Source organism: Chaetodon auriga, chromosome 9, assembly GCF_051107435.1.
Source record: "Chaetodon auriga isolate fChaAug3 chromosome 9, fChaAug3.hap1, whole genome shotgun sequence".
Taxonomy (NCBI): domain Eukaryota; kingdom Metazoa; phylum Chordata; class Actinopteri; order Chaetodontiformes; family Chaetodontidae; genus Chaetodon; species Chaetodon auriga.
In genome coordinates this window covers 21,986,812-22,005,000 of record NC_135082.1, presented here as the reverse complement: position 1 = coordinate 22,005,000, position 18,189 = coordinate 21,986,812, and the positions used below count along the sequence as shown (strand labels likewise).

The window sequence follows — 18,189 nt, the reverse complement described above, 5'->3', positions numbered from 1 at the left end:
CTCTGTGGGTTGAGATAATTCTCAAATAAATAAACCATCCAAGAATCCACGGGATTATCTGAAAAATGCATCGCCACAAAGCTGAAAACTCTTCTTAGCTCATGTAAAGTTCACATTTTCCATACAGCAGACAGGGTAAACCAACCTCCCCTCCCTCTGTGGTTATTGCTGCACACCTAAACCTAAACCTCCCCAACACCCCTGATCTGAGAGCTTTCCTCTCCCTCCACCTTCTCCACCCGACTGCCTCCTCTAAAGCTCCGACAACACAACAGTTAAATCCCAGAAAGCAGCCTGTAAGTACCTTTGTTAATTACATGTGGAAGAATAGGCCTGTTGTGTCCCTGTGTGATAATGGTGCCAGCACAACAGAGGGATTACCTCTGGATAATACGTATGCTGAGCTGACCAGTGTGATGAAGGGCCGTGTGGTGGGAAATAATTAACACAGCTAACTGGTCTGCGGGCCTTTCAGCCAGACGTCAGCACTGTGTGGTTACCGGCAGGAGATTAACGTCCTGGGATATTTCACTGCGGCTGTAACCAATATCTGAGGATACTTTTTTTTTTTTTGTTTTAAACAGACTGTGTCAATGTTTTGCCTGTTACTTTGGGAAAAATGCAAGAAATCCTGTTACTTTGGGAAAAATGCAAGAAATGCCCGTCATGCCATTCTCTGCTGTTTTGCAAATTATTAACAATAATCAACACAGGATGCGCTGTCTACTTTGGCTGCATGTGAAGTCCAGAAATACTTCGACCACACTGTGTCGTAACACTCTGTCTGGGTCATGAACTTTTATGTGCAGAGTTCGAGCTCGTTGTAGACGTTTCTTTTAGATCAAAATAGCCAAAACTGCCAAGCCACAATTTGCTTCCATAGGTTTTATAATCTGTACGGTACACAGCGCTCTCTGTCCCAAGACCCTTGATTCAGGTGGGTAAGAACTCCTAAAATAAACTATTTAAAGGGGGGAAAAAAAAGGAAGAAACATCAGGAAGAGCAACAGAGGAGGGGTCCCTCTTCCAGGTTCGTAGATTTAGGGCCACATTCTCTGCACAGGCAAATTTCCTCGATGTAAAACCAGGTGCTGAAGGTTTGGACAAAGCAGAATTGAATCAAAACCTACAACTTTGTACTATAAAAACGACGGCTTTTAGAGCCAGATTCAACAAGTTCAAGGCCAGGCCACTCATTTAAAGCCACATTCACCCCACGTACAACTCACCTGGTGCTCTGCTAAATCCATAAATTTAAGGCAGACTAAAGGTGCCACTGTGTTCCATCTTGTCTTGAACTGCCTCAGAAACCTCGTCCCCGGCACAGCTTTGGGGAACAGGGTCCGAGGGTTTCTGGAGCTTTCTGAACCTGACAGCCTGACGTTCACGCTTACTCACAGTGAGCCCGGTTTGAACTTCTCTGTTTAGCTCTCTTTTTTCAATCTCCACACAACTATTTCTTGTGTATACAAACTGCCGTCCAGGACAGCCTCTTTCAAAATTTGCTCTTTTAGCCCCATTTTTTAAACAATGACCACATCTCTCTCCTCTGTGACATCTGGCTTGTCCCTCCACCTCCGAGAGCTTTAAATGCTTTTACTAGTCATTTTTCCAGAATAACCCAACTTTGCACAGCTTTTCACACTTAATGCAAACATGCATGATGACGATGAGTTTGTTCGGTCACACAGCCATCGGTGTATCTGCCCCCTCCAGAGTCCCCGTCTGGTGAACCCACCCCCACATCTCTCACACTCCTCTCACATTCCCCCTGCAGTATGGATTCCACATCGACAGCTGGCACCGCGGACAAGACGAGTGCGCTTGTGTCCCCTCATGTGTGGTGCTTTTCAACTTTGTGCCATGTTTCAGGTTTAGGTTTTTGGCCTCTGTGCAACAAACGCCACAACGAGGAAAACCAGCCCAGAACTGCTCCCACTGCCATTTGTGACCCTTTAATAATGAACACTACAGTGTTTCCTGCTTTGGTACACAGGACACAGCCATGAAAAACATGAAACAACATCTTGACCTTGCATATCCTTGAGAATCCTCTACTTCTAGATTAAATAATCCAACCTGCTGTAAGCAAAGTGAATATATGACATGACTGAGCGGCTATGACGGCATTACTACATGCTGTGTATGTTTTAATTGACGCGAATAAGAGCTCAACATAGTATGTAAAAGCTAGAAGCATCAACAGCTTACAAAAAGTATTTCCTAAAGCCGTCCGCCTTAACATCCTGCCCCTCATCAGCCTCCTCTTCCTGGGGTCAAAGGTCATCTGAATGTCTAATAAACAACCAAGGAGAGAGAGCGCAGCTGACCGTCCATAACATGTCAATCTCATTTGAGGCTGAGGAGGTCATAACGGCGGTATTTTTGGTGCGGGGTGCTGTTGTGCTTCTGTCTTTCTGTCCATCATGGCCAATAACACAAATGCATACGCACAGCTGACCTGGGAGCTGCGTCGCCCCCCCCAGCAAACCCAACCTGACAGGCTGAAGCTGAAGGAAAACAAGGATCTGCGTCTCCCGTCGCAGCGATCACCTTTCAACGTCTCATTTGTAACGCCACCAGGAATAACAGCTGGAGACTGAGCGTGCGTGTGTGTGTGTGTGTGTGTGTGTGTGTGTGTGTGTGTGTGTGTGTGTGTGTGGTAGGAGGGGTTAAAAGGGTTGGAAAGGGTCTGATTGAAGGGTAGACAAGGCAAGAGAGAAACCAGCAGAGACAAAGAAAGTGGCAGAGGAATTAAAACGTCAGAGAGCGAGATAGAAAGTGACAGAGAACAGACAGATGAAGACGAGGCAGAGTGCAGACACGTAACAGACCTCCCTGTGGACGGCTTTCACTATATTGTAAAAGAAAGACAAGATGACAACTGTCTGCAAACCAATCCATCTGCATGTTAGATACCAGGAGCGAAGAGGAAATGTGTTTTTCATCGTAGTTTTAGTGAACTGGCCCTTTAATGGAAATACACTCTGCTTTGTATTTTCTTATGGTGACAACATGTTTGGTGTCTTGATACACCAAAACTCCTCTCATATCAGAGTTATCTGCCACTGAAGGTGCTAATATTAGATAATTCTGCTTCTGACACAGAATGAGTGACAGAGAGGAAACAAAGGAGTGAAAGCAGAGTGTGTGTGTTGTCCTGTGGGGTTCCTGGTGTGTTATTACAGTCTCCTCCGGTGCTGGCATGTGTTTTCTCTGACCCTTACACACACACACACACACACACACACACACACACACACGCACACACTCTCCCTGACCCCTCCCTGCTCCACTGGCTGACCTTTGACCCGCAGTGCTGTAGCGTTGACCAAACATACCCCAAACCCACTGAGACCACAATACAGCACTGTGGCGCCACGTCCCACATAACTGCGCACGACGCGGGAGAGAGAGGAGCTGGAGGAGGAAGACAGGAGGAGAAAGAGGGGAGAAAGAAAGTTCAAAATATGTAAATATATCTACAAATACAATGGCAGCACAGTGGAGCTGAAATAAAATAAGTCTTAGGGGCTTCTCACGAGCCAATCACAGACCTGCTGCTGCGTTGATGTGTGATGAGCACAGATTATTGCAGATATGTAGCCTTTGTTTGCAAAAATAAAAGTTTAAATGTGTTTAGGAACCGATAAGCAAAACTGAAATTCACATTTTTTTACAGGTATCCGATTCTTGGCATTTTGGATTCTGTTCTCAACCCTGCTGCTGTGTTTGCAGCACTGTTTGTCTCAATCTGTCATTTTTAATCTTCCCTTTCTCTAAGATTTCCTTTTACTGTTTGGAAATCTTAACCCTGTACATTAGTCGTTTGCCGTGCAGCCAAACACTGTTCAAACATAAAGATCCTCAAGACATCAGGATATTTCCATGTGAGTGAGTGGCAGCCATAGAAACATGGAGTCTTTTAAACTTTGAACTCTGTAAACATCAGTTGAGCCGGGCTGGTACAGATCATGAGTGTGGCCTGAGATGCTTTCTGCAGCCTCGTAGCTGTTAAAACTGTTAAGACTCTCACATTTCTTTCTTTGTCTCTTCTTGTGCTATCATATCTTGTCCTGTTGCTCCTCTCTCTGCTGCACCCCTTCCACAAACACACACCACATCCTCACGTCACCACGACATACCATCAACCCCCACAGAGGACGTGCAGACGGCCCCATTACTGCCCCACCATTAGCAAAGTCAAAGCAAACATTGACTTTATCTAAATGTGGGCTAATAGCCTTTAACATTAACAGGCCCTGTAAAACTCTGGAACAGTGGTTGCTGAAGTGGGGTGTGGGGGGCTGACCCTCAAGCTCCCCCATTCAGTTCCCTGAAAATGGGTTCATGTCGGTGCTGGCTAACTTTTCGGGGGCTTTTCATGCGATCAGTCTGTCTTATTTTTGACTTGCAGCCGCAGCGCGACTTGTCCAAACAGCCAACAAGACAGCATTTGGCCCTGACATTAAGATTTAACAAGAGGAACCAAGAGAGTCATCTGCTCCTTTGAAGCTTCCCTTTGTCTGTTAATCACCACGTAATTAACAAACACACACATGCATCGACTGTTTCTGCTTTTCTTTAACTGACAGGACAAAATGAGCCACATGCATGATTAAAATTTGTCACCTTAAAGGTTTCTTCATTCTTTTTAATGAGACTCAAATTTGTTCTTATGCCTTTTTTGCTTTCTACCATCAGCTTCTACACCAGAAATGTGTTTTTCCATAACTGAAAAGCATTACTATGATCTGTTGGTCCCATGCTGGAGAACATGCACTCATACGCACCCTCATCTGTGGATGCTGATCAAAGTCTCACCCGTCTACGGTGGTCTGGATGAAGCTCTTCCACCGCAAACACTGAGGCTGGCAGGCAGATGCCCTCCACCGCCATCAGGCCATATAACGGTCATCAGCACGTCAAATGGTATTTACGACAGTTAGCTGGGACTTAGGACGCGTTGCATGCTTAAAAAAACAGGAGCGGGGTGGAGGGGATGTACTGATGTGAGACCATGAGTGTGTCTGTTTACAATGAGGTCAAGTTGTGTGTTTGAAGCATCTGTCTGTGGTATGCAGCTGTTTACTCTATGAGGAATCAAGATGCTCTCCTCCTCCTCCTCCTCCTCCTCCTCCTCCTCCTCCAGGCAGATGCTTACCACGACCAACACAACGTGTTTTTATCACAAAATGCAGTAACATGGTTAATCAGGCCTTAATTGTGTGTGAAAATTTTAGGGCTGTACCATATAGCTCAAAACTTCCAAGCTTTATTCACAATGTTGAAATTTGAACGCTAAATCGACGTTTGAATGCTGCACATCTCTTTTTTTATTCTGCATGTCGATTTATTCTGTTTTAAATGAGTATTTGTGAACAGCTGTAGACAAAGATGAGGCTACACTTATATTATTAGTATGATGCTATTTGTAGAATTAGATTCAAAGACTCATTTAATCAAGTTAATCACTTCATTCAAATTGAGGATTTTTAGGCAGAAATTACGTCAACAAAAACTCAATAGAGGCTTTGAAAGTGCACTTGAGCTATTTAACGATAGCTGCAGCTATTTTCACACTTGATGAATCATTCAGAAGAAGATTCCCTGGAGCTACTCAAACATGAGGATTTGCTGCTTTTCTGCGTTTCACGATAACAAACTGAACATCTTCGGTTTTCCGAGTGTTGGTCAGTGAACGCAACTTGGACTCTGGGATACTTGGATGGATATTCTTCATTATCTTCACTGTTATTCTACATTCAAAGCTTCTATTGAAGTTTCTGAATGAAGCTTGAATGGCTGAAGTCACATTTTATGTCACCCTAAAAAAAAAAGTCCTTGAGCAAAATCTTCAATCTGAACAAAATGATTCATCTGAATAAATGAATTAGTCTTTTTTATTAAATCAGTTTGCTTTAATGAATAGAACTCCTGTTTCCTCAACATAAATAGTTGCAGGCATTCAACAAATTTTGACATTTGGACTTTATCACGAGTGATAAACAACACGAAAATCTAATTCTGCAAATAACGTAATACTAATAATATTAGCGCAGTTTAATCTTTGTCTGCAACTGTGCAGAAATATCAGATTAACACAGAATGAATAGACATGAAAAAAGAAAAGACGTGCAGGCTCTGAATGTCAATCCTCTGAATGAAGCTGCAGCTCCACTATTTTATGACTCTATCAATCAAGGAAATAATTGGCAGATTAGTAGATAAAGAAATGAATGGTTAGTTTTTGCCCTGAACCACACGCTGTCTGCCAAAATGCAAAATACCTCATCTCATTTCAGCAGCACTAATATTGTCCAAAGACAAGCGTTTATTAGGATGAAAACTTAGATGAGTCTCCCTTTGAGCAAAGAGGAGGAATAGAGCTCATCTTTTCATGCCGTCGTGGCCCTTAAAGACACTTTTCCCTCCTCTCTGTCGTGCTCCTTCATCCATTCTGTGTGAGGTTTGAAGGATAAACAAGTAAAACACTAAATCTGTTACACATGCGTCTAACAGGGGCCGAACGTTAGAAACACACCTTTCTGTTTATCTAGGTGTCTACTACTTTTCTACAAAAGTTAGCTAGTTATCCACTCCTTGCATCTCTGGTGACTGCGCACCTCCTCCTCCTCCTCCTCCTCCTCCTCCTCCTCCTCCTCCTCCAGTCCTTCTTACCTAACCGCAATTCTCTCCTACGTATCATTGTTAGTGTTAGCGTGCTAATTACATTCCTCAGTAATGAGTGTGTGGGACAGGAGGTTGTTAAGTGACTGTGGGCTGTGAGTGCGTGCTTACATGTGTTAAGTCATATTTATGGGTAGCGTCTTCTAGTTGTGTACTTTTCCAGCATCTGTGTATGCGGCTGTTTACACTCGCTGCGCTGTCTTTGTCCGCAGTGACGATGCTCTTCGTCTCTTCCTCTGCTGCGCCGCGTGCGACTCTGTTTTGGCAGCTTCATCAAGATGAAGATGCATTTTTAATACACTTGGTAGAACAACAAATGAGCCCTCTCATCCCTGTCTCCCTCTCCTCTCCCTCCCTCTGGATAATGGGTGGTCGACGCAGCACGATCACATGGAAAACATTAAATTGTTTAGGCAGAAGCGTGCATTAGGAAACAATGTACACAAACCCACACTCATCATCTGTCTTTTCTGCGTCTGCTTCAAGGGTTTGGGCAGGAAGTGGCAGATGAGACAGGAGTGTGATGTGGTGACACACATGTAGGTGAATGAAAAATGAAAGACTGCTGGAGTGACTTCAATAATCACATTATTATTATTATTGTTACTCTCGGCCCTGCTCCACTTGTTGGACCGTGAAGCGTTTAACAGATGGCTTATGTAAATAACATCTGACGTGCTGATAACCATCTGACATGCACGTGGCATTTCACATCACATGCACAGTTAACGTACATGTGTTTGTGTGTGTGCGTGTGCGTGCAGAAACACAGGCGTATGAACCAACAAACGCTTGATCTGTTCGGGGCAAATTTTGATTGCTTTTTGGTATATTCTTCCTCACCTGTCACCCGCCTCATCGTCAGCTGACAGAAAGTAACAGTTAACGCATTTATTTTTTCAAAATGCAACGTTGACCCTCCCTAAAACCCGAATATGCTTCCTTGCCAAGAGTTAGATGAGAAGACAATCAAATCTGTCCCTTCAATATGAAGCTACAGTCAGGAGAGTTAGCTTAGGTAATTACCCCTCGTTTCAGTCTTCGTGCTAAGCTAGGCTAACTCTCTGTCTCCTGGCTGTTGTTGCATCGTTACAGACATGAGAGTGTTATCGATCCTCTCATTTAAGTCAAGAAAGTGAAAAAGCACTTTTCCTAAACTGTCAAATCACAGCGGAAAAAGTATTCATACTACACTCTCCTTCTACTCTCCGACCCCTGTATTCAAGCTCGATGTTGTTCATCTAACAGAGGAGAATGTTAATCTCTCATCTGCTCAGTGTCAGGCTCAGCCACGCACACACACACACACACACACACACACACACACACACACACACACACACACACACACACACACAGAGGTGCAGACTCTGGTTCAAACACTGCTTTTGTGCAAACCTCTGCAGTGCACATTTTGTGACTCTTCATCTGCTGCAACAACAGCATAAATACTGCGTCCTTATCTCTCTCTGTCTCTTCCTCTGGGTTTATCTCCGTCTGCCTTTCTTTCTCTCTGTCCCCCCTCTTTAGCTACCCTTTTCCCTCCTTTCTCTCTCTCGATCTCTATCTCTCTCTCTCTTTGTCTGTTGCAGCAGTCCAGCCTGGACCTTAGCGGCTCCACTTGTTCCTGCTGCCGTTCGCCAATCGGCGCTGAAAGTGGAAAACAGCCCCCAGTGTCATCTGATGCTCGGCCCCCCAAGAAACTGCCAGTCACAGTCATTAAAAGTACTTGACCTTTCTGGTATCTATTCATTTACCATTAAAAGAGTCAGTTTGTTGTCTATATTTCAGTACAGGGCTGTGCTTTCAGTCTGCTATTTCTTTAATATAATAAGCCGTCCTTTAGAGAAATTTCAGTGCTGTTGTACTTCCTGGATTTATACAATAGCGCCATTACATGTACTGTAACTAAACCTTGTGTGCAAAGGGGACTGCCCAGACAGATGAGGACACAAAAGAGTTGATGTTTTCAATTTGAAATGTCATGATGTGCGCTGTGATATTTTGCTTTTTATTGTTCATTGTTTATACAGTTGCCCTGAGTAACCCACCTCCGGCATGCATATCTCTCTGGGATATCTCAGCGGTAACTAATAAAAATGCTTCTCTGCGTCACTTCTTTGAGCGCAGTGGAGAAAGCAACAAGGGGCGGACAGTGAGAGGAAGCTTTTCCATCATTTCTAATGATTTTGTCAGCTGTTTGATAGAATTTTGTGCTGAAAGACCAGAAATCTGGATTATGAGTGGCTGAACTGCCACATCTGGGGGTAAAATATGACATGACCTGCATCAGTCCCACTTCCCCAAAGGCTGTCTTATATGGATCTTTAGAGTTTAAGATATGCTATTATTGGTCACTGGCTTGATTCTTTTCAGCTACAGTGAGAAACACACACTCGAAAGTTTCCGTTTTGTTCCTCGTCAACTAATGTCCTGGTACGACTGAGCAAAATAACTCCTAACTGCACAGTGAAGCTGCTTCGTGGCCAACGGTAGATCGCTGCGGTTGTTCTCGGTAACTCTCACTTCAGCTAAAGGTCAGTTTTCAATCGGACGCCAAACATCTTTGTGTAACTGCTGTTGCCAAAAATGACTGACTGTCAGCTGCTTTTCTAAAAAATTGATGCAATTACTGTCACTTAATGTGCAATTTTTCATGAAAAAGGAGCAATTTAAATAGTGTAAGGCCACAAATAAGTTGTGATTGTTTAGTGGAAGTTGTGGTCAGCAATAAAACAGCCCTGCCTGAGAGGACGGTTTGAGGGGAAAGGAAGCTACGCTGACCAAAACTTGACTACAAACATGTTGGACTGTTGAAGATTAAAACAGCAAAAATGAGTTGCAGGTGAATTTAGCAGAGTTTGTCTCCTGGTTTTAAAAAAATCTGTAATCCTGCTCTTTTTGTTCATGCTTCAGCTAATTCTTCTGTTTGGTTTAACTTTAAGCTACATGCTATAAACAGGGAACGTCAAAGACGGCACACACACACACACAGAAAAGATGACACGCTAGATTACTCAAAACCACAAATTCACAATTACATGGTATGAAACTCAGATCAGAGGGCCACCAAATCCCAGCATCCCTCTCATCACACACACACACACACGCGCGCACACACACACACACCGCTGTACTGTAAGTCTTTCAACTGCCTCTTCATAGACTTCAGTCAGTGTGACACACACAAGAACAGAAGAAATTCCAAAAATAACAATAACTACTCCTCCTTTTAAATCGGGCTGCATAGAAACAAACAATTTTTTGACTCCTGCTAAAAACGAAACGTCACACTTTGCGCTCTGTATTACTTTTCTGAGATGTGGAAACAAACGTTGACTTAGATTTCTCCAGTGTTAATCCTGCACTTAAACCAAGCGAGAGGAGGAGAGAGGAGGAGAGAGAAGGAGAGAGGAGGAGAGAGGAGGAGAGAGTCACAACTTACACCAAGTGTCACAAGATAAGGGAGAACTTTAGTTTGTAATAGGTTCATAAGAGCATTTCGTCCCCTCTGTCCTCCTCATGCCCTCGCTCTCGCACCCCTCCTATAATCTGTTTCCTTCCCTTGTCTATTTTTTCACTCACTCCTTCCCCTCAGCTCCTTTTCTGCTCTCCTTTCTTCCTCTTTTGCCATCCATCATTAAGCCCTCCTTTGTCCTGGGGCCAACTTTTCTCTCCTTTCCCTCCATCTCTCTCCTCCACCCTTACCCCCGCCTGCTGTCTCTCTCTGCTGCCTGCCCTGGTTTCATTGACAGACTGCAGGCGGCGAGGGGGAGGAAATGCTGTGGCATTGCACAGCAAACATCCCTAATAGGCTAATCTAATCTCATCTCTTTGCGGTCTATGGCCCTGTGTTTACTTTTGGCCCCGTGTCTGCACGCTGGCTCGGCCTCGCCTCGCTGAATGCAGCTTTGTTCCCGCTGAAAACTCATCATCGGTGTGATCTCTGGAACGGGCGCCAACTCCGCGACCGTCTGCCCATGATGCCTGCAGGCTGGGGATCGTTCTCATCTACGTGCAGCCTCTGTAGCTGTTGTTGTTTGCTTTTATTATGTTTAGCTTCATTGAAAGAAACAAGGTAGCGTGCTGAGTTGTGAGGGTAGTGCTCCGTATCTGACCCTGACCACCAACAGCCCGGTGGGGTTGTTCAATTTAGCTTTCGAGTTGAAATGCTAATTTTTACTCCGCGGCCGATAAAGTTGACCTCGCAAAATAGCAGAGGTAGAAAACCACACAACTGCCAGGCAAGTGCACGAATTCCTGACAGTAACTGAATAACAGAGTCAGTCAAAGGTTCACCGACTGTCTAAAGAGCAAAAGCATTTCATTAAATACGGTTCAGGCCAGGACAAGCGTCTGCAGATATTCCAAAATCTGAGCAAATGTTTCAGACCAGAATGAGCCAATAAGTGATAACAAAGATGTTTAGAAAGCACACAATTAAAGCACTTCCAAAGAGCATTATGATGGAAACGCTGAAAACGACAGGGATCAGATAGGGTCACTCCTGCAGCTTCTAAAATCCTCCCGTCATACCTCCAGCTCTCATGAGACAGCTGCGTCTGAAACCACAGTCAAAGCAATCGTACCACCATGTTTCAAACAAATCCTTCTGGGGCTGGAAAAGCTCTGTGACAGCAAGAATGCAAAAATAGGAAATCTCGCTACGGTAAGTTTACCCAGGTGAACCTCTGGAAGACTGTTTTTTCATAAGTCCTGCCAGATAGCGATGGCAGCTGCAGTGATTTATCGCACTAACATCAGCTTACTGCTGGTATTGATGACTGCAAAGCTCCAAGTCTCTGGTGAAACCTGTTACTCACCCCTGGCAGCGGCGGACACCAGAATCATCTCCAGCAACAGAAAGACCCAGAGGAGCTCCATTTTGGTTTGATTTGCAGGAAGAAGAACGCTCGGCCTCTTTGATCTGAGAGGAAATGTCACAAGAGAAGAATACGATGTTGCTTATTAAAGGATAACAGGTGAGATTTCTATATTAGGAGACATGGCGCCTGTATGCTCTGTATGCAAATCATCACTTTGTGTCCACTGTCAGAGTGATTTATCCTAAAAATGCATGCACCAGCCACATTCATTATTTAACCACGATGTTTTTTTTTTTTCTTTTTAATGAATTGCTTCCAAAATAACTGCTGGCCACATGGAAATAGAACATAATTTACTGCCAAGTGGCTGACAGCTGGTGAGCGTCTAATTCGCAAACCGGCCTTGAATTTTAACATAAATAATCAAGATATTCCTTAATAAAGGAAAGCATTAAAATTACTGTGACACCATTAATCTCTGCCATTCTGTGTATTCAGTCTGTAAACATTATCAGGCTCAACAAAAGTCTGTGTTCGCTGCACAGGAGCAGAGATTTTCTGGAAGTCAAACTATTTTGCGTGCAGATTTATTATGTCCACCTGTCCATATGTCTCTCCTTACACTGGTTTTAATCTTTCCGCCACATAAATTCTTCCCTGAACCTGATGAGATCTTATTTCAGTGCTTCACATGCTGGATCTTTGATCAGTGTCTGTCAACCTCAGAGGTTCACCTCAGCAAAAACTGCAACACACCTAAAAGTTAAAGATTCTCCTGAACAGGAATTCAGGTTTAGCAGCACTTTCATTGGCAGAAGTCGTGTCCTGAACCATCTTTATTATCAACATTTACAATAAACAGCAAGCAAAGGAGCTGAAAGAGGCTGTGGAAAAGAGTAAAAGTGTGTTTAAGAGGGAAAAGAGTCTGCAACCTGTCTGCATTATGAGGATCCCGGACTGGAGATTTAATGATTTTTTTCTTTATTGCTTGTTCAAAATCAATCATTTACATGTAAATTAATTTAAAACCAGGGTGTAACCATCTTAAACCATGTTCCCACTGTATGACATTATTACACCACATTTACTATGTGCTGTCTGTACTTCATACATGCAGTCAAAGTGCTGTAACACGGTTTTAAGTCACTTATTCACATATGTGACAAAAGTTTAGTTCAAGTAGCCCCTTGATTATCCAGGAATATGACATAAATTTGATTAAAATTAAAACTTTTAAACTTCACTGTGGCAATATAAAGGTCTGTAGTCAAACAGGGAAAGAAATTGTGATAAGGTGATAACAGACATTAACAAACATTAGAGAAATATTAAACTGACTTTGGCTTGTTAATAGTTGGACTTACTGTAAACTCCCAGCAGTGATGAGACAGCCACAGTGTGTTACCCTCTGCAGACCCGCACATACACCATGCCTTTATCCCGAAAACACTTCTTCACCTCCTTTCCAATTATCACTTCGATAACTTAATCCGAGATTCACCAATAATGATTTACAAATGCAGAGAGACGCGTCTGTCAGCGGAACGCCAACTTCTGGACAAACAAGTCGACCAAGCTCACAAAGAAAGCTTCAACCGAGGGAGCCAAAAGTGTGACATGTAGAAAATAATTCAAAATATATCGGCTGAGGTCAAACACGTGAGCGCTCAGACTGAGAGCTGTAGTATTTCTGAATGACAGTCCGCATGGAAAACGCTCGAGACCACTAAGAGGACCGGGAAAAGACAGAGCGAGGAGGAAAACTATGTCCACATGTCCCGCCTGTTTACGTGACGACTCTGACAATTACAAACACGAAAAAGCCGAAAGCTAAATCCACATCGCCTCCAGCTGCGGTTCACCGTCCAAACTTCAGCCGCAGGCGAGAAAACAAACTGCGTCGACCGACTGTCCGAGTACGGAACTTTCAGCCAATCAGAGGAGAGGCCAATCAGAGAGCGGACCAATCATCGTGGAGGAACGTGTTGGACAAATTTGGAGCGGTTTAAGGGGGAGAGGGGGCATTCACTGAAATTAGTTTAATTTTTTCGTAAGAGAAATTGAGGAAACCTACAGGAGTGCATGTGAAATACTTTGGGATTTCCATGGTTAATAATAATAATAATAATAATAATAATAATAATAATAATAATAATAATAATACATTGTACCTATACAGCGCTTTTCAGGACACTCAAAGACGCTTAATCATCTTCTGTTATTACTATAATAATAATAATAATAATAATAATAATAATAATAATAATAATAATAATAATAATAATATTCTGCTCTATTTCATTCTGTTCTACTCTATTCTATTCATGAAAAGTAGTACATGTACTGCACACTGTGGTCCGTTAAGGCTTGCTCCAAGTAACGTTATGGACCAACACTGCCACCTCATGGCATTCAGGCATCATTACAACAATTTGCCTTTGATAGGTCGCTCAATCAGTGCATTCGGTTCCTGAGGGTGTCCTGCAGCGTTGATGGTCAAGAAAAGGCTGTAGGTAAATACATGCACTGATAAAGTGCATGTATTTACCTACCTATTGTGTTGTGTTTAACGTTGACCTTGATGACTACTGTACTCTACCCTGTGGGATCCACTGCAGCAGTGCCATCTCCTGGTAAGAGGAGGAACAGCACACCAGCGTTTCGTCCTGTGGAGTTCAATCAGCACAGAGACAACTTTCTGCTCTGACATTGATGCTCAGGAGAGTGATAACTGCCAAAAAATAAAAAATCAAAAAAATTGGGTTCTATGCATCTTTACCTGTAAAAATCGGTCTATTTTTGGGAATGTGTCAGGATCTGTCCAGACAAGCAGTTTGAACTTAACTTTTCAGTAGATCCAAGTTTGTCAACACCCTGTTAGTCATTTAAAAGTGTTTTTGATGTCATTCATGCATTTTGTCAGTTCGTTGGAAGAGTAGTTCACCGCCTTCATAGGAATGCCTGTATTTTCATTATCACCCTGGAATCAGTCTGACTGTGTCTGATCTTGCAGTGATCTTGAAATGGAAAAATCCATTTGCAGAGGTGAAACAAATAGATTCACACACTAAGTCGGTTCTGTCAGAAGGATTTTAATACTGTGACGTTTCCGACGCAAGGCTCTTCCTCAGACTTCTGGTAAACAGAGAGCTGCCATCTTCAATACCTGTAATGCATCTCACAAGTACATGCGACATACCACATCTGTTGCTAATAGTCATCAGTCAAATAGGAGTGAGAAAACACATTTCAAATAAAGCACATACACAGATTAATATATACAAAAGGTGCATAAAGAAAAACACAGTATAGATACAATGTACCTCATGAGCGTCACGCTCAATGTCCTTCATATATTCTAAATGCATAATGCAAGCACATGTGACATACCACACCTTTCTGCAAACTGTCAGTCAGTTGTCAGGAAAAATCCACTTGGCCCTTTAAGGTTTGTTCCTGATTTATTTTGCAAAGTGTTTATTACACAGAATGAAAAGCTACTGCAAGTTCAGTCAATGTTTGACCCTAACTGATCCCATGGAAAATATCGTCATTTTGCCTCAGTGTTAGTCACAGTTCCTTGTTTTGCTGCCTTGTGCACTTGGTTTCATAGAAGCAGTTTAAATAGATGTTCACATTTGATGGCCAGTGGAGATACAACAAGCATATGATCAGGCAATCCAGACATTTTTCATTGACCTTCAAGTTGTCAAATCCACTGGACACACAGAGAAGAAGGCTGACGTCTTTCTAAAACGTGGGGTGAGTTGATTATCTGTGCAATGTTCCTAACTTAGTAATGTCCAAACAAGCTTTTTGGATGATGGCCATGGTCTAAATGTGAATCAAAGATAAGGTCTGCCGTTCTCAATACCTCAGGAACAAACTGAAATGATTTCAGCTCCAGCCTGTGTTTGAGCTCCAAACAAACTCAGGTCTGTCTGAAATGGGTTGAAGGACATTTGAGGACACCAAGTTGTTTGTATCAGTTCAACAGTCACTTAATGCAGCCATCTTTACAGCAATGACATGGTTTAACTGTGAAACACGGCAGAGTATTGTCCATGGCTGTGCTCCAGTCCCATGGCTTTAACCACTGTGTTTTATTTCAGCTCAGGAGAAGACAGACCAAACTCCTGGGAGTCTCACAGAGTGCCTGAGCAGCTGGGAGGGAGCGCTATCTGCAGACGTCTGAAGTGTAAACCTGAAATTTCTGTTAACGTGACCTTAAAATTGATATGAGACTAATTAAAAAATTAGAGAAAAGAAACAAAGTCAAACCATCTCATCCCAGCTGGAAGCGTCGAAAGTTTTAAAACCTAAAACTGAAAAGAAGAAGAAAAAGTGAAGTTTTGGAAGTCACAAAGTGCAATCTTATAAATTATGTACTGTACACGCAGCATGAGTGATCACTGAACAAACTGTTTGAATCTGTAATCTGATTTAATCTCATCAATACTGAATATATATACATAATTTAACACACACAATGAATGAAACCAATAAAAATACTAATGATTTCATGTGATTCAGTGCATTGTTGTCAGAGGGCTTTATTGCAGTTCCACATTTTCTTCAGTAGATGGTAGCAGAGGACAGGGGAAGAAAAATACACACATGCATACACACACACACACACACACACACACACATACACACAGTCTTTTATGTTTTAAGTACAGTTATAGTTGCTATTCTTCTCAAATCATCGTGACAGATGGTGGGAATATGGTTGAATATGCTCCATTGAGATCCATGCACTGTGACAGACAGTAGGCGGGAACTCTTTCTGGTAAAGACTGTTTTCTGAGTGTGTGTGTGTGTGTGTGTGTGTGTGTGTGTGTGTGTGTGTGTGTGTGTGTGTGTGCGTGTGTGTGTGTGTGAAAGAGAGAAAGAGAGTCCTTAAGTGTCTGTATTCATGTCATTTCTGCATGTGTAGAGATGCCATGTGCACAGTAACGGGTCCCTGCTGTGTCCATCTTTTATGCACACATTCATTAATTAGCGGTTGGTTCACAGCTTTCAAGTCGTGCAACTGTTGCAGAGCACGTCATCGCCTGATGGATGGTGCTTCTGTAAAACAAACTTGTGCATGTTCCAGTGTCAGTGTGAGACACATATGTACACAGTACGACAGCATATCACAGGGTCTCCATCAGCTATGAGACTTTGCTCACACATGGAACTGTACATGTTTAATTTTTAGATCTTTTTATTCATGTTGCCTGAAAGCTGGATAATTGTTATAAATGTAGTACATGAATATGATTTACTACTGATTGTGTAGAATAGTTTGTGCATGTAAAGCATGTAGGATGACTGTCTGCTGTAGGATCCAAAGCTAATAGTGACATGGTTTGTGAGGCTCTAGACCTTTTATCAGTCCACCACGCTGACACAATGATAAGACAATTCTAAGTAAAGCTGGAGCACACAATCCGAGTCTTACTGTGCAAAACTGCTAGTAGTGTTTTGCACTGGAGGTCAGTGGGCAGAAACCTGTGAATTCAGCCTTCCAGTTCGGTTAAAGCACAAGTCAGGCCATGGTTGTTTTCATTATTAGGTTTTACTGGGCTTCAGCCAGTGCAAGAGGGCGTTTATATTCTGCAGGCGCAGCAAAATGTCACATTCAATCTGTGCACTTTGTTTTCAAAAGGTCATAATTAGCTAGCAGTTTTGAAACAATTATGGCCAAAGTGCACCAATTTCCCTTGAAGCAAAACATAGAATTACTCATGGAGAATGAAACTGAACGGTGCGTATGTGTGAAACATTCATGGTTTGGTGTTATTTTAACTCCTTATTCCAGTATCAAACGCTTTGTCTTTGTATCAGCTGCAAAAGTTAAACGCAGCGTGGAAAGACTGGTTGTCCACCTCCGAATTCTTTATCTTATCCAAGTTGACTGAGCATGAACGCTGTTAGATTTCAGCAGTTTAACACTTTTACATGTCGGAACAGCTGAGAATAATTACAATTTATTAGCCAGGTTGGAGAGGAGTAGGTGATAGGAGGGCACACACGAGGGAAATTAAACAGCAGCTGCAGAGAAACAGGAAAGTGTAATTTATTCAGCATCACCGTTTCTGCCCCAATTTGCCTGCCAGTTCAAAGATTTGGAAAAGCAACCTACCGAGTAGCCAGGTGCACTGCTGGCAAAAACACTTTCTAGATTTGATAACAGTTTTAAGCATGAATGGGGGGGGAAAAAAGTGTCAGAGAAAGTGCTTAACGTGACATCCCGTATAAAAACGACTGTATAAAAACTGTCAGAAATGGTCCATTTCTTCTTCGCTGTCATGAAGAGGTCAAATGAGTGATAATGTTGTTGTTGCCAGGGCGGTCTGACCAGTTGCTATGTGGCAGTCTCAGCTGTTGTAGGAAATGGCTCTGGTTAAAGTTTGAAAGAAGGGAAGGAAAGAGGGCGATGCAGCCACAAGGCTATTAGTATGCCCTTGTGTGTGTTTCTGTGTATTTCTGTGTACATTGGGCATGTGTGTATGCATCTGTTGTGTGACCCTGTAGCCTCTCTTGGGGACATGTGTGCTTAAAGCATGTGCAGATTAATGCATAGATACTGTGCATCACTTTCATGTGCATATACAGTACCTCTAGCTGTTTTAGCATGTGTGCACATAATGTATGTGTGTGTGTGTGTATGTTGTAGTATGGC

At 42.7% G+C, this 18,189-nt stretch overlaps 1 protein-coding gene across 1 annotated transcript in view; it reads right to left on the bottom strand.

Annotated features, from left to right (window-relative positions):
* The window catches only part of fgfrl1a (fibroblast growth factor receptor like 1a), a 65,261-nt gene extending 52,029 nt beyond the window's left edge, over nucleotides 1-13,232 (bottom strand). The window contains exons 1-2 of the mRNA XM_076738823.1: nucleotides 12,881-13,232; nucleotides 11,514-11,617 (exon numbers count right to left, since the gene is read on the bottom strand). Of these exons, the coding sequence (XP_076594938.1) occupies nucleotides 11,514-11,574 (61 nt within the window). The 5' untranslated portion in view covers nucleotides 11,575-11,617; nucleotides 12,881-13,232. The remainder of the gene's footprint in view (nucleotides 1-11,513; nucleotides 11,618-12,880) is intronic.
* Between the last annotated feature and the right edge of the window lie 4,957 nt (nucleotides 13,233-18,189).